Below are 18,327 nucleotides of genomic sequence, written 5' to 3'. Positions count from 1 at the left end.
GGCTGTTAAAGATAGATAGATAGGGATGAAAAAATACCTCTTTTGGTTTTTCCAAATATCTCGTAAACAAAGCAATTTTTTTTAGAGAATCAAATTTCCCATCGGAATAGTATTTTTCAAAAAATAAAAAAAACAGGAAAAAAAAGCCCAAATTTCTATTTTTTATGATTTTTTTGTTTTTTTGCTTGTCTCTTCTTTTTTTTTTGGCCAGTGATAGGTATAGGCGTCGCTGCTGATAAAGATTTTTTGCTCAATGAAAAAAGGTATTTTACGTTTATTATTAAGGAATATATGACAATTACAACAAGTTCGGAAGAATGGTGCTACCTTTTTTCAGTGAGTAGAACAAAATTTTTTCAATAAAATGCAAAATAAAACAATATTAATTGTTCAAGAAGGATGAAATGCGACATAAAGCCAAGTTGAAATGGCTATACCTCGGTCAATTTTTTACCAAAAAATTTTTCTAGAATAGAAAATAAAAGTAAATTTAATCTACTTTCTTTTGTTTGAAGCAATGCCTAAAGGCAAAAAAAAAAAAAAAACAAAAATTCACAAAAATCAAATTTTTTTCTTGTTTGTTTCAACTTTTTTTTTTTTAAATACTAATCCGATAGGGAATTTGATTCTCTACAAAAAGTTTTATATAAAATTTAGAGAAATTTTGCTTTGTTTAAGAGATATTTGGAAAAAACCAAAAGAAGTAGCTTAAATTTCACCCCTCTTTCACTCCTATTTTCAATTTCCACCCTTCAATTTCATAGCACTTCGCGGTGTTTTCTTCTTAAATAAAACCCTTTGAATGATTCTTGGAATAAAAACCCCTGAACGTCTTAGTTCCTTATTGCTCTTTTCTTTAAGACATATTCAATAGTCTAAATTGAATGACTGAATATCTCTTAGGACACTAGTTGAACGGCACCGTTTATTAAAAAGACTAGGGTGTTAATTAAACGGCTAAATAAACTAGTTGGCTGCCAAATATAGGATGTCTTGTTTAGGTTTACATATGTTTGTAATTCGAAAACAACTTTTATCAATAACATTGCTTCAAGCAAAAAATGTTGGGTGTGTAGGCGCACATCTTACGCAAACATTAAACTTGATCTAATTTTTCAAGCTCAATGGAAAGCTCTACTCCTTAATTGATAATCGATAGATGAACACTTTAAATTAGAAAGTTGTTATTAATTAATAAAGTAACATTTTTTGTTCGAAACAGGCAAAAACAGACTAAAAATTTTTATCCACAATTGTTTTTTCGTATCAAATTTGTTATTTCGTATATATAATTGTTTCTGCAAAATCTAGGCACTCTTCGAAAAAAATTTTCCAATAAATCCAATAAAAGTGGTTTGTTCTTCTATAAAGACCATTTTTGTTCAAATTGAATGAACAAACGCACAAAAAGCTGAGTTTTTACAATCAACTACTGTCTAAACTATTCGGTTTACAAAAAAATGTTTTTCAGTTATGAATCATAGTGAGGTTTTAATTGAACCTGAAAACTTGATCAACGAATTTGATGCCGGTATAAGATGTCTGCCTTAATAACTAACATTTTTCGTTTGAAGCATTTTCCTCGATTAAATTTATTTATCGAGTTTGAAGCATATGTCAACATAAAAAAGACATCCTGTTTAGTAAATAATTAGATTGTTATAAATAAATATTTTTTGTTGTTTTGTAGGTGCTAATGGTATTTATCAATCATCAGTGTTTGGTTTAGCTGCCACATTGCCATCTAAATATTCAGGTGCTGTAATATTAGGATGTAATATTTGTGGAACAATTACAACACTAATTAGTATATTAACAAATACGTTAACGTCAAATAAACGTACAGCTGCTATTTACTATTTTATCACTGCCTTATTCATTTTATTAGTCGCTTTTGATACATATTTTGCATTACCATTAAATGTAAGTATGTTTTTATTTTGTATTCAAATCTATTTTGTATTTATAATATTCACAAAATGGTAGAGAAGTCCATGATACTACGATACTAAATGTGTAGTAACTCGAGCATCGCGTCGATGAATTTAATGGTGGGGGAAGGATTTACAGGCCTTAGAAAATGAAAACAAAAACAAACTCATGGAGTAACTCGAGCGCGTCAGATATTGAAACTGAAGTACTCCCACGTACCTCTGATAACGGAAATGTATTAATCTGACTGTTTGGGTGGTGGAGGTGTCCGTGCGGGAGAATTAAAAATGAAAAAAAGTAACTCGAGTGCGTCAGATTTTCATATGGTACGTTAAGTGGACTCCAACAAAGCTCCCATACCTTAAACTGACAATTTGGAGGTGATGCAAGCTCATGGCGGATTTTTTAAAAGAAAAAAATAGACATGTATAGTAACACGAGCGCGTCAGATTTATGACTGGTGGTTCAATTTAATGCCTTGGTCATGTAGGTCAGATCCGTATCCGTATTCGCCAATTTAGGCACTAAAAATTCGTATCCGCGGATATACATTTTTAATGATCCGGCACATCAATATAAAATATATACTCTATTAGCATTTCCCGCGCAAAACAATTTTTACGATTTATGAGGCTGTTTTCACTTAAAAATAAAAATAAATTAGACCGCGCTCGGGTTATTACAGGTATAGAATACAAGTCCCTGCTCAAATTTTTCGGATAAAATGACCCACCAGGAATCAATCAATCACAAGTTAAAGATACGAACAACTTTTTTCAAAAAAAGATGCTCCTATATGTAAAAGTAATTTCAAACACTAAGGCGTCAGTTTTGCGTGGTACAGGTGAGAATATGAATGTCACACCTCTTGGTGTCTCACCACTGTATCATTAAATATGTACGGCGTTGCTGGATACTAAATTTGCATAAGTTTTCGAAGCGAATTACATAAATGTTGTACGGAAATGAGAGCTCAAATTAAATACGTTAAATTTATTCGTTACATATATTATGTATGTGTTTGTTTGTTATTGCATATATATTCTATACCCACTAAGGAAGTGAGAAGAAACATACTATTATTACTTTGTGTATGAGAGTAGCTATCTCTCTTTACTTACATGACATAAAAAAAACAAACCATTGCGTAACCAACACTGTACATGATATTTCAACAATTAATTCAGTAAATTGCTTTTTTTTTCACTTGTTAATAAGAAAAATCGAACTGAAACCGTTAACTTTGAGCTTTTGGCAAAAGCTAAGTTATTCGCTTAGGCCGAGTATTGATGTCATTAGTGTAGGTTAATACGTTTTAGGTAATTCCTAATTTTTTGATATAACATAGTTTTCTACTTGCTGTTAATATTATTGCATCTTTTTTTACACGTTTCTTGATAGTTATCAGGCCATATGTTCGCTGAAAATGAAAATAGCGAGATCATATTGATGCCATTTTGTTGTATAAATTTTGAAAAAATTTTTCCCGGTTATGTACACTTTCTGGGTATAACCTCATTAAGCAGAAATACGATGCAAATATTTGATGAAAAAAATTAATAAGCATGTCTCCCCAAATGAACTCTACCAAACTGTATTAGCTCAACTATAAAACACACAAAGCTATATCAGTTTGTACGTAAATTTTGTGCTCTTTACGCTGGCATCTACAAAAATCTTTTATATTAATCAAGTAAAGAGTTATGACCCTTTACTCAAGAGAAGTGTTGTTTTTTTTCAAAATTAACAAGAAAGGTGATATCAATCGGATAAGGCAATATGGATTTATTTGATAGACAATCATCACTTGAATCTAAAGTTTGTGTTTGGACCACTACTTTAGAGCACCCTGTACGAATGAAATAGATTTAGAGATAAAATTTGCGTTTGTGTTACATTTTTGACAAAGATAATAATGATATTGATGTATTTATTGTTTGATTTTAGAGATTTTATAGATATCATAAAATGATAAATGAAAGGGAATCAAAGAAACATAATCGTGACAATCAAAAGACTAAAATACCATATTTTAAAGTATACACGCAAGCATTTCCACAATTATTTAATGTCTTCTTTGTATATTTTGTTACATTATCCGTGTTTCCAGCTATGCACGCAGGTAAATTTTTTTATTTTTACAAGTATTTATTCTCATTCCTAAACCCCTGAAAAAATTCAAGATATTGAATATGGGTACATACAACATCTCCTCTGTTCAATATAATCCAATCATTACGATGAAAAAAACATTGGGATAAATAAGCATATGAACTTAACAAGCTAAATTAAGCCTAATGTACAGAAATACTTCAGCTAGAACTTTTAATTGACTTTTTTTTTATTTGATGCATAGTTTTTTGTAATTTGTAAAAAACTTATTAAAACCCCCAACTACCCCTCAAAAAGGGGGTTAGGTACGCCTCTGAGAGGTTGACTTTTTTTTTACTAAGTGCTTACAACCTAATTAACAACTGTGGAAAATTTAAAAGATGCTTTAAATTTTTCTTTATTACCACCATTATATTCTAGAATAAATAGCTATTTAATTTTATTAGACTATTATGAAAATTTTTTTTGTTTTAGATATAAAAATGTCAGATCCAAACTTTTTTGTTCCTCAACATTTGTATACATTAATAACTTGTTTTTTAACATTTAATGTCACTGCAATGATTGGCAGTTCACTTGTTTCATTTTTCACATGGGTGAGTACTGAGTAGTGATTAGTAAGTACTAATAGTCTAGTCAAAAAGTACCATTTTGGAAAAAATATCATCTAGTTCTAGGTCTCATTTGATTCGGAATTATATTGAGAAACATTTAACACTTCATTTAAATGAAAGGGTTGTGGTAAAAATTATAAACAACGGTTTGGTTTGTTGTAAATATCTAGGAAAATATTAAAGTTATCCGAAATTAAAAAAAAAAAAGATTCTTAAAAATCCTACCTCTCGGAACTCTGCTAAAGTTATTTATTTGACAAGTGAAATTTACAAAATTTAAAAAACGCCGATGAATGCGGTTTTTTCCTTGTAGCTCTCTCTAAATTGAACCGATTTTTTTTAAACACAACTAAGAACACTCTCCATTTTTCAAACAAACGAAAACCAAATCGATTCATCCGTTTAAGAATAATAATAGTAATAAAACGTAAGATGGATATCGCAAATTTGTCCCTAGCACCTAGACCGAAGAGTTCCTTGTGCCCTCTTTGAGAACAACCTGTCACCCGAAGGTGAGACGTCTTCGGGTAAGAGATTCTTTTTTAAGCATATGAAGCAATAGGATTCTATCGAGGCTTGACGCCACGTAGAAAGCATACAATTTTCAAACATTCTGAATCTAACGCCTTACAGATTTCTGCAGATGCAAATAACATTGGCCTACAAGTGGGATCCTCAGAGATCTCTATATTATGAAGGTGCTAGTTCAATAGACAGTGTCCTATCAAGAGTGCCACCAAGTATTCATAAACTATTCTCGATAGGAATCTTGACGCTTCAAGGGTCTGAGGTCTGACGAGGGTTTGGGGTCTGACGAGATATTTAGGTGTATGATTAAAATGACTGGACAAGATCACGTCAAAAGATTTTAAAAATTTTTAATACTTTGTTTATAATAATTTTTTTAAATTAACAAAAATGCATGATTTTTTTAGGACTAGTACTTCTATTATTTGTATGTATTTCACCAATTTGAACTTGTTGACTAGACTATAAATACAATGATTATATTTGATATAAATTTTTTATTTTTAGCCAAGTCCAAAATATTTATTTATACCAGTAATATTAAGAGCTCTGTATATACCATTGTTTATATTCATGAACTATCATCCCAAAAATATAGAACGTAATTTACCAGTTTATATTGATAACGATTGGGCATATTGGATTATTGCAATCACTTTAGGTTTAACAAGCGGATATTTTGGGGCACTGGCCATGATGTATGTTCCTAGGTATGTATCACTTCACTTTTATCACTACTAATCATTTTTAATATGTACTTTGAAACCTAAGGGTATGATTTCTATGCTACATCTGACGCAATATACAGCTACTATGAAATCTAATGCAAGCCTTGTCTTAGACGCATCACTGTGTGTTCTGCAACTACAGCTAGATGGGTCCGTGCGGCTGTACCTCTCTTTGAGCATTAATGATGCAGACACAACCTCATAAAAACATGTACAGAATATTTCCAATAAAGTGGTTTGTTTTTCTATAAAAACCATTTTAGTTCAAATTGAATAAAGAAACGCACAAAAATTTGCTAGATTTTTGCAATAAATTACTGTCTAAACTATTCGGTTTACAAAAGAATTTTTCAAACAAAAAATGTTTGCGTTTTTATAAAGAACAACTTTCTAATTTAAAGTGTTCGTCTAATGTTTGCCAGTTATGAATTAGAGGGAGGAATTAATTCAATGCCGTATAAGATGTGTACCTTTGAAATTAAGATTTTTCGTTTGAATTGATATCGAAATTGTTCACTCTACATTTTTTTTAGGAAACAATATTTCCAACAACTTTTGTTTGAAAAAATTTGTTATAAAATCAATCAGTTTCAAGATATTGTTAATTAGCATATAAATATACATATTTGACCGTTTTTCCTGATTTTCGGGAAAATATCTGAGAAGATATCACAGTTTTTGATTCTGCATTTTGTTTAGAGAACAAAATTTTCGACAATTTTTGTTTTAACCTTTCGTCATAAAGTTAATTTCCGAGATATTGGCCAAAAATAGTTTTTTTTAATCTAAGTATAGAGTTAATTATCGTAACCCCCAGAACTTCTGAGACTGTGAGCTAGCAGAGTTAAACTAGATGTCGAAACCTTCCTTTTTTTAGTTTTTTTGCCTTTGAATAAGTTCACGCTAAAACATTATTTTGAGCGTTCCAGTAAGTGGTTGGTATTGTTTTGGATTTCAATTTGTTTGTTTTAATTTTTGTAGAAAAGTTGATCAACAATACAGTGGTACTGCAGGAATGTTTGGATCAGCGATGTTAGTATCAGGAATATTATGTGGAGTGCTGTTTTCATTTTTAGGACCACCAATTGTATCAAGGTTACCAATTTAACAGTTGATTGCATTCGTTAAACTTTTATGTCATGTTAAAGCTGATGCTGGTTAAGTTGGATCAATCTACACAATACAGATCCAAGTTGATATAAAAGTTTAGACGTAATGCTGCATATAATACAAAACAAAATCTAATTATTTTTATTATTTAACCAAATTTTGTTTTGTTTTATACCTGCCTGCTACAAACATAAAAACGTTTTTAGATTTACATTTGTAATTTTATACGTACTTTTACGTATGTTTTTATCCTTTTTTTTATTCAATATTTTATATTTTAGTGTTTGTTTTATATATTTGTGTGATATATTACTTTATTTTACCTTCTTACAATCCTCTTCTGTTTCATTCTATTGAGATTATGATTACTTATTCATTTTATATTTTAAATGTTATATCGGGTGCGCCATTTTTTTATACCGGTATGTAAACATTGAATAACTTTTAAAAAAATGGGAGGTGTCTTGGGACACTCGATTGAAACTATTTTCCTATCGTATCTTCGTATATTATAAATAGCGCTTATTTTTTTTACTCAGATTTGCTTTGATTTTTTTGCTGGTTTGAATGATTGATTTTGCACATGTTTTCTGTCTGTTTGTATATCTGTGCATTGGTAATTCTGAAAATTAATTTAAGTATTAAGTCAAATACTTGTATTATTGTTTAAAGAATTAAATATTAAAGCTATTTTAAATCTATACTTTATGAATTGTAATGTAAGTTTGAAAAAAACATACTTCTGATTTAGTAGTCAACCCAATATGTGCGTGCGTATATTACCTTATTTTGGCTTGATCAAAATATTTATTATGACATAACATAAAATTTCCTTGTTCCTATTTTAAATTATCTGTGTTATGTTTAACTTCTTCTGATAACTCGCAATTCTTTTTTTTTTTGAATGGAAAACATTTATTTTTTCACAAAAAATATAAATTGGCAGATTGTAAATTATTTTCAAAATATTCTCAAAATTCATGGAAAATTGAATCGATTAAAAACGTTTTAATTTCCTAGGTAACACATCGTCGGATTTTGGGGACGTTTTAAATTGCTGCACATATTTTGGTTTTACAAAAAACGACCGATTTCTGTATATGAGGTATTTTTGCTGCGTTTTCCATTACCTCTTCCAGCATCTCGGGTGGCATAGCGCTGACTTCGACACGAAAGTTTTCCTTGAGCTCGTTTAATGGCCTGAGGCTTACTGACGTACACTTTGTTTTTCAAATAACCCCAAAAAAGAAGTCATCCTTCAAAAAAACGGTTTCACTTACGCCAAAATACTGAGCGCGGTAACGATACGAGACTGTTGGGTTCTTCGCAACCCTGATCGCTTCAACCAGTTCATTGAAACGTCTTGATCGTTAATGAACGGCATGTTGACGATCCCTCATTGTTTTGGGATCAACAAAATTTGACACCAACAACGAATAATGTAGTCAGACGGTTTCTGTTGGAACGATACTTTCAACGATATGCATGTTGAGTTAACACAAAGTTTCGGTGTTAAGCGATTCATAATTAAAACTGTACTGAATTGACGGTTAAAAAAATATCTAATCAACAGACCTTTCTGATTTACAAAAATGATTCTTTTTTTTTTCGGACAGATGTCAAAAAACTGTTCAAGTAAAGACATGTCACGTATCTTCTATCTTTGTCAAAAAAACGCTGTTTTATAAAGATAAAAGATACTTATTTTCTTTACTTAATAGTTTTTTGGCTACTTCCGAAACAATAGCAAATGGATTAAAAGCCCTACTGAATCGGTTGACAAATGTCAAAGTTATTCAATGTTTACATACAGTTACGACATAAAAGTCTTGATAAAGTTTGCACGGTGCTGTTTGTCAACTATCATTATACTAATCCTTAATTTATTGACATTCAAAATAGATATTCATTGGATCCTTTGAATATTTACTATTAAAACTGGAAGTAACCGTCCTACAAAAATCGTCTATATTGTGATCCTTAGCACAATCGTAATGAAATCACCTTTAAGGTAATGAAATCGACTTAATCCGGTGTAATTTGGGTGTTCCTCCCTACACAAACTGTCTGAATACCGTTTATTTATTACGTATACACACCTAATATACTGGAATAATATACAGTTTGGCAACCATTTCGTTAGTCATTTAAAATATATGAAGAAGAGTTTTTATAGACATTCTTATGTATAATACAAAGATATGAATGTGATGCGTGTGTTATTGCTAAGCAGTGTGCGGACAAGACTCCCACATAAATTAAATAACGTGAATATGCGCGCATCACACACAATACATTGTCTGAAGATTATTTATTTGTCTCATACATAAGAACGTCCATAAAATCTCAACATTAATTTTAGTATGTATATCTCGAGATATCGACTTTCGATATTTATAAACTTTTTGTCGATCATTTTTATAATTTGACGCTGGACATACTTCTATTATTTCAGCCAGATGAAACCCTAATTTGACGCTCAAAGGCTAGTGTCAAGCGTCATCGTGAGGTTACTTTCTTGATCTTTATTAGTCTGCTTTAAGGCTTTTTCTCTCTCTGTAAATACTTTTAGTAGTAAATATTCAAAGATTGAATTTTTAGTTATTAATAAAAAAGCATTTTTTCAAATTAAGTCCCAATTAAAAAAATAAATTTATATCTTAAAAAATATTGATCAAATGAGGATATGTATGGTGACACCCGGTATATAATTGGAAAGGTAATAACATTAAACTTTGTCTCATAGTCTCATAGAATATACAATCCGTTTTTGTACTATCTAGGCATATAAATATCACTAGTATGACAGAATAGATGCGTTAGACAATTCATCTAATTGAGAGGTATTATAAACATGTGTTGAGTATGTAGTTGTAAGATGCATGCACACAACAGAAGATCTGTCGTCAACTACATGCTCAACACATGTATATAATACCTCTCACTTAGATGCATTGCTTAACGCATGTATTCTATCATACTAGTGAAATTGGTATCCCTAGATGGTACAAAAACGGCCTGTATATTGGATGTAAAGAAATTCATATTGACTGATATATGTTAGATATTGTCTCCTTTCAATTTCGCTTAAGTTTATTTCCTTTCAATAAAATTTTTCCTGTCAATAAAGTTTTGCGATTTTTCCATTTTGTTTATTTTATGAGGCACAGTTAAGTGTTTTGGCCTTTTCAATTGGTTGATGAAGAAAATTCATTTTTTATTTGTTGAATGTAAAAAAATCATTGAAATGATGATTTATTAAAATTAATTTTTAGTTTTAAATACAATATTAATTACTTTTTAAAAAGTCGTTATTTAATCGTTGCAGTTTAAGAAATTATAATATATTATTTAAATAATTTATTTAAAACTTTAACGGGTGTGCCATCCTGTATATCGGTATGTAAACATTGAATAATTTAGAAAAAAAACTATTTCTGTATATGAGGTATTTTTATTCAATTTGGTCCTTTGGAATAGTTTTTGAAAGCAACAACATACAAGTGGCCACCTATTGGCCAAAAGAAAATGTATGCACCATCTGTGTTTTCCAGTATCTCTTCGAGCATCTCCGGCGGCATAGCGATGATTTCGGCACGAATGTTTGTCACGAATGTCAGTGTGAAGCGATTCAGGTGAATTATACTGAATTGACGTTTCAAAAACTTGTCTAACTCAATCGATTGATAAATGTTGAAAGATTTTCAATGTTTACATACCGATGTAAAAGATGGCTCAGCCTGTACAATAGCAATGAATAAAAAAAATTAAATAAAAATAAATTTATGTAAATTAATGATGTCTATGTTTTTAAACGGACCCCATCGACTGAATTGTAAAACAAAATTTTTTATGTAGTTTTAGTTTAGTTTTTCACGTACCAATAAGTCTTACGATAATATTAGCTTAAAAATCATTACATAAAAATACTATCATTATGTATTTTTTACATATATGGATTTTGAAATGAAAGAGCCTGACCATCAAATTTTATTATATTGATAGGCCGAGAAGTTTGGTGAGCTGACGGGGCACCGCTTATAGATAGATAGAAGTCAGTCACTGGGTAACTGTTGTGTATTCAAACAAGTAACCTGTGCCATCAAACAACTGTCATCTAATATCATAAATCAAGCATATTAAGCGATTAGTTTTCATAGACCTTTTCATTTAGAAAAATGATTCTTTTTTGTTTCGAACAGATGTCAAAAAATTGATCAAGTAAAGATATATCACATGTCTTCTATCTTTGTCAAAAAGCGCTGTTTGATAAAGGTTAAAAAGATATTTAATTTCTTAACTTGAATAGTTTTTTGAAAACTGTTCGAAACAATAGCAAATCGATTAAAAGGTCTATTATTAAATTGCCATGGATTATTGCTATAAATAATAGTGTAGGTGCTGAGTCGATTTCGTATGCATTTACAGGTCCTATCCAACAAGGAGTGTATTTCGACGTATTTTGATCTGCTCGAGTAAACAGTTCATTATACTAAAACTGTATCAGTATATTATACAATACAACTAGAGTAGACCATACATAAATTGCGTTACTCCCTGACATTAATCTACATAAAACTGCGTCACGTCCTCTCACCAAGCTGCGTCTCAATTTGCGCTCGGTCACGTAAATTTATTATTAGACTATGCAATACGAGAATGCTACACATAAAAGTAAGTAGAAAATACTTAATAACTTTTTTTTTATTTTTTATTTTAATTTATTTCTGGTTTTCTATACAATTTGCTTTTAAAATGTTTTTTACATAACAGATTTGTTATTTTTACAAAAAAAAAAAAAAATTGAGTAAGGCTAAACTAAGACGAAATCGAAAAAAGTTATAGAATCTTTTTTACTTAATTTTATGTATAGAATCAGATGTTGCATTGTCCGCTACAAATTTTTATAACATCTTTGTATAAAGATGATTTCTACTGTTTAGAATCGAATCATTGTTAAAATAATCAAAAATTAAAATTCTATATTAATTATATATTTTCTATTCAATTGGTGACATCATATATTCAATCCCAATGCGGTTCAGCCGAAGTGAATCATAGTGAATGAAAAGATAAATTATAAATGGGGTGTCAATTCTAGTTTTTATACCGAACGCTCTCTAAATTAAGTGAGCGTTCGTCTCAGCTAACTCAGCCATTATGCGTATAATTATTGTTCACTTAAGTTAAGACGACCGAAGTCACTAATGTAAATCCAGAACTTCAAACTAAATAACGGATGGACCATTTAAAAATTGAAATTTAATTTTGCTGTAAAATGAAAACACATGGATATTTTTAAATGGTTGCTTTGTTGAAAAGAGTATATTTTGAAATTTAACATGGAACGCAACATCGTTCAATGACTTCCATGGCTGGCTCTACAGTAGCCCATTTTGTCAACCCAATTTTTCAGTACATTTTCAATTGTTTGAGCCTCTATTTCGTCAATGACAACTTCAATTGTAAATTTCAAGTCGTCAATCTGGATAGTTAGCGTAACACTTGTCCTTAACGGTTCTCTACAAGAAAAAATCCATCGGAATCAAATCGCAGCATCGAGGTGGCAAACTGACATCAGCATTTCTGCTCATTATGTGATTTTCGAAAACAGTGCGCAAAAGATCGATTGTTTCGTTCACTGAATTAGAACCAAATGTCGTCTATGTTATCCTCTTCATTTTTGGGAAGCAAAACTCGTTTAGTTTAACGACGTTTCCTTGCTCATTTTCAATGAAAAATGGCCCAAAAATACCGCCAGACCAAAATCCGCACCAGACATGTCAGTCGTTGTTGATGCATTGGTTTCTCCACGATGGAGTGTGGATTTTCCGAGCCCTACATACGATAATTTTGCTTATTGACGTATCCTCCGACGTAGAAATTAGCTTCACCGGAAAAGATGATTTTTCGTTCAAAATGATAATATTCGATCAAGCGGTCTTTGTCCCATTGAGTGAACCGAAAACGCATCGGATGATCGCAAATTGATCCACAAACTGCGTTTGACACATCCTTTTTGCCAAATTTTATTCGTAAATTTCTCACAGTTTGAGTAGAAGACTCATCACTTTGGAAATGAGTTTTTAATACTTCAGACAAAAAAATAACTTTCTATCACATCGAAACTGTCATTGATTTAAAAATGTCAAAAAGGTGAAATTGTCTTATAATAAGTTTTCTAAATTGACTGGCATCAGATGATTGAATATTTATTGCATGATATTCTTTGGTAACGTCTACTGGAATCTGTATTCCAAGGGGACATAAAAAGTGTATTGGTTGTATGACGTCATCATTTAAATTTAGTTTAACCTTTTTTTTTTAAATATAGATAGTAATGATAGTAAACACCAGTGGCGGATTTAAACATTTGCCGCACAGTCGGCTATTCAATTTTTTCCGCTACTACTAATCTGCAATTCAATAACCTAGTTCACAATCATATTAATTAAAATTTCTCTGTCAATGAAATTGCAATTTTATGATTTGTGCTCTATCGTTATCATTACATATATGGGCGCCGCCAGGATTACATTCAAGGGGGTGCATTTCCATCTACACTTGGGTTGGTCAAAACAATCACTATTTTCTTTTACTTTCGATACCAAATGGTTGCTATGCACCTCTAGAAAATTATCTCCAAATATGACATGTTAATATTAATAGGAAGGTCTTCCTTATAAAAGTTTTCATTTTTACCTCAACCACTTATGAAAAAATTCATATTTTGCCATTCATTGAACGTACAGCAAATTTCAACACATATTTTGTATTAAGTTGAACGTTCTACAAAAGAGGTGTCTGATACTTTTTCCACCAATCTAACCATTTAAAAGATATTGAAGGACAAAATTTGGAGAACTGAAAAAAATTTATTTTTTGTTCATTTTATAACTCGCTAATTAATAAAACTTAACTGATCTACAAAAATGGTATCTTTTGTTTATTGGATTACTGTAAGCGTTCTAAAAGATATTCATAACCAAAGTTCAAAGCATACCGATTTTCGAAGTTTTTCACAATTACCTTAGAAAATATGGTTTTAAATAACTTACTTTGGAAATATTTCTAAAAAATTCCAGTTTTCGAAAGTTTTTTTTTTAGCTACATATTTCTAGATAGACAAAGATAAGCAAACAAAAACCAAATGCGAATTAAGAATTCATAACACCCTGGTGGAACAAATGAATCAATAGGTATACCTTGGAGCTCTTATAGTTGAAGACGGTAGATGTGCACATATGATTAAGAGGTGCGTGACCCTCGCAAAGATAGCTTTTAATAAATCCAGGTCGTTAATGTTAAATAAAAACATTTCTAAAAGAACAAAGTTGGGTGCTAAAGTGTTATGGGTGGCCTGTTTTATTGTAGGCATACGAATCGTGGACTGTGACAAAAAGAACAGCAGCGGAGATGTGGTTTTATTGAAGAATGGAGCGCATTTACTGTACGTTTAATTAATGATGAAACATGAATTTTTCGTACGGGACTGAGGTGGGAAAGATTAGAGGAGAACAATGAATATTAATCTTTTTCTATGTATTGTTTTTCAAGACAAGCGGGCGTAAGTGGATCCCTTTGCACCTCCTCCGGCGCGCATGAATAATAATTGTTTTTATTTTAATGTTTCAAGACTTCTTTTCTCCGTGTATACAATAATGTTTTTTCTGTAAGACATCATGTAAATTTTTTTTCAACCAAATTTGGCGATTTTAGGCTTCAGACTATACTTCTGTTGGTAAATCCGCCACTGATTAACATATATCAAATAGAATAAAATTTTGTGAATAGACTCATTAATTTAAAAAAAAAATTGTTTAAAGGTTATTGTTTATGATCTATTAAAAATTTTAAAATATTTAAATCGATTGCAGGACAATCAATTTTCAATTACACATTATTATTCTATTAACTACTTTGAATAAATTTTTAAAACGTGTTATCAGTAATGTAATCTTAAGGTATTTCTAACGACATGAGTTTAAAAATAGTTAGTTTTTAACGAGATAAAGCTGTAAAGAAACGAGCGAGCCTTACAATTGTCGCTTAGAATATGTAATACAACATCTGACATGTTATCCTACTATGAAATTGAGATGAAATATATGTGAAGTCAAAATTTAATTAGTTTGGTAAATGTTTAAAAATTAGAAATATTTAAGAAAACAAAATTATCCGTGTAATTAATTAGCTAGTTTTTAACCGACTTCAAAAAAAGGAAAAGATTCTTAATTAGGTTGTATTTTATTTTTTTATGTTTGTTACCTCAGAACTTTCGACTGGGTGAACCGATTTAGATTATTCTATTTTATTTGAAAGCTTGTGCTTGCCGTGTGGTCCCATTTCAATTTGGTCCAGTTCTGACAATGGCATCCATGAGAAAACCATATAAGTCTTAAATTTGCAATAAGTATGTGTACAACAAATGGACGAATTACTCAATATCACACCAACCGATTTCGGTGATTCTTTTTTTAGTGTGACAAATTAGTTTGTGTTCTTTAGATTCACTAAAAATCACAAAATAAAAAAACTTTTAACAAAAAAAAAAACAAAAAACGACTTAATGTAGTATAGAATAACGATAATATAATGTAGTAGCATTTATTGTTATTTTTGGAGTCGGTGTCAGCCAAGTTAATGTAGCAAACTGTCCTGTCACAGTTGTTTCCTTGGTTAACACTGACTCAAAAAATAACAATAAATGCTACTACATTATATTATCATTATTTTTTTACTTTTTAGTGCATATTAATTAGTTTTGGAATCGATTTTTTAAGTCGGTTTTTTTGTGTGTTAAAAGTTCTTTTATTTATAATCGAAGAAACTTTTTAAATCATTTTTTGGTGGCTTAGCTGTAAGTTGTTTTGGTGCGCGCGACCACTAATGAAGTAGGCTATGATTGACTGCGCCTGGTGTTGTGGAGACCTCAAAAGAAAACACACTAACACCCTAACAATGTTTCTCTTTCTCACTTTCGTCAAGTCGTCACACACTCGTAGCTACCGCCGTATTAGCCGTATCAATGATACGGGGTCCCCGGGCTAATTTTATGCAATGTATATTTGACCATGAAAACTCACAACAGCTTATTAATGCATCCCTATCATCGATATTTTATTGCAAAATGAAATTAATAGTAAAGTTGCATTCTGGAGAGATGTATTGCATCGTATAATTAATATGTTATAATTACTTTAGCATCATGTAATCTACCTTTAAGAGGTCATGATTCCGATTCTGGATACTTTATGTTAATTTTACGTTTAATATCTAATTATGATCCTATCCTGTTTCAAAAGAACTTCTTTTAAAAGCAAGGGAGACCCAAACCTTAATTTGGGACCCTTGGGCTCAAACCTTAATTGGGGAATTTTGATACAGGGTCTTTCCAAGGCGAGGTACGCCACTGATAAATAAATTAGGGATGTTTGAGTCTAAATTGGATGTAATTGACCGTTTAGTTTACAGAAGAAACATTAAACAGAGATTACTTTTTGACGAATTTTTAGTCTAAACTAGAAGTGAATTGTGTAAGCGACAACGTTGTTGAATTTACTTCTGTGTGTTGCAACTATGAGATACTGATACCACAGTATACACAGATGAACAATACATATATGGTAATATTGACAGATTTACTTAAGTAATACCTACACTACTATTGAGAGAACCATATTTTTTCTCTTTTAAAGAGACCGCGTTCTCTTTTATGTCGCTACAAAAACCTTAACAGTATGATAAAAAAGTTCCATCATTTTAGACGTTTACAGGTTTAATTGATTTTATTATTTTTAAATTTATTACAAATTTTTAATATCGTACGTCTTGGCGCGTGTATGATTAATTATGAATATTAAATTCGTTGGTATAAATTCACTTTTCGATCGTAATAAAAAATGTCAACCCCGAATCGAAATCTTACTAAACAGCGAGCAATCGATAATCGAGTTTTCGAATTTTTTGCGTTGTATCTTATTTAAAGGGGTTTGGCTATCACGTGACTAGTCAACTAGTCAACTAGGCAATTTGTATGGCGTAAATGTAAGAAAATGCTCTAAAAATATCGTAAACTTGGCAATTTGTATGACGTAAATGTAAAAAAATGCTCTAAAAATAGTGTCAAAAACCTAAGTTTTTTATGTTTTCTTTTTGGAAAGTTCCGTAAGGTAATTTTTTTTTCTTTATGCGATGAAAACTTTTTTGAAACTTAGTTCAATGGACTTTGAACTATCATTTACCACAACAAAAGAAATGAACATTCACCGTACTTACTCAAACAGCCGAACCATTTTAATTATCACATTTCATTTTATGACAGTTTGTTAAAAGATGGTAAAATTTTCTAAGAGTGGAAACCACCCATTTTTTTAGGTGGTTTCTACTCCTAGAAAGGTAGATACTTCATCTTACATAAAGAGGAGAATTGACCATGACAGTTTCAAAAAATGGATCTTTTATAAGCTCGTTGTCGGTCTGAGCTGTTCAGTAAGATTTCGAAATAAATAAGATTTGGTATTCTGCAACTAAAAATCATTTGACAAGTATTTAAGTACTGACCATGATCAGACAGCTTGAGAATTCAAAGCATTTAAGGGTGTTATAAACAGTTTCATGAATACGGACCTTGTAATTGTTTATAAAATCAGCGCTTAGTCTTTTAAAAATGATGGATACTTTTCAATAACAATTAGCCTTAATCTAGCAGATGTTTAAAGATAAGTTTTACATAAAGACAAAGATCCAGCCTTGCTTAAAATGGGAACAGTATCTACAAAACTATTGTATAATATGGATATATTAAAATAAAATTTTGTTTATGTTATGTATCCATATCCATATCCATATCCAGAATCCATTTATGTGTTTTTAAAATTTATTAAAATACATTTATTATTTACACGGTTGGCCATTTCAATCTATCGGCTTAAATATCTCCCCAGGAAAGCTCTCAATAAAACAAAGTCTCAACAATACTTATACCAAGAGCAACATAGGTCGATAGGGCTCTGGGGTTCATATGACCTACCTTGTAAACCGTTAGAGATACAATTGACTGAGTTAATTGTTGAAATACTATATATTGACAGTGTTGACTATACGCAATCGTTTTTTTTTATTACATCATGTAAGTAAAGAAAGATAGCCACTCTTACACACAAAGTAATAAGAGTATCTTTCTTCTCACTTCCTTAGTGAATATAGTATATGCTATGAACAAACGTACACATACATAATATGCAGTGTGTCGCACTTTGGATGAAGACACCCTCATATTTTCGTTATTTATAGGAATATCG

General features: G+C 30.7%; 1 protein-coding gene across 1 annotated transcript in view; it reads left to right on the top strand.

Annotated features, from left to right (window-relative positions):
* LOC123290925 (equilibrative nucleoside transporter 1) overlaps positions 1 to 7,224 on the top strand; it is a 42,662-nt gene extending 35,438 nt beyond the window's left edge. The window contains exons 5-9 of the mRNA XM_044871308.1: positions 1,691 to 1,923; positions 3,880 to 4,054; positions 4,519 to 4,640; positions 5,694 to 5,896; positions 6,896 to 7,224. Of these exons, the coding sequence (XP_044727243.1) occupies positions 1,691 to 1,923; positions 3,880 to 4,054; positions 4,519 to 4,640; positions 5,694 to 5,896; positions 6,896 to 7,022 (860 nt within the window). The 3' untranslated portion in view covers positions 7,023 to 7,224. The remainder of the gene's footprint in view (positions 1 to 1,690; positions 1,924 to 3,879; positions 4,055 to 4,518; positions 4,641 to 5,693; positions 5,897 to 6,895) is intronic.
* Positions 7,225 to 18,327: the final 11,103 nt, after the last annotated feature.

The sequence above is a fragment of the Chrysoperla carnea genome, chromosome 1, assembly GCF_905475395.1.
Source record: "Chrysoperla carnea chromosome 1, inChrCarn1.1, whole genome shotgun sequence".
NCBI lineage: Eukaryota > Metazoa > Arthropoda > Insecta > Neuroptera > Chrysopidae > Chrysoperla > Chrysoperla carnea.
This window is presented reverse-complemented; position numbering and strand designations above follow the sequence as displayed.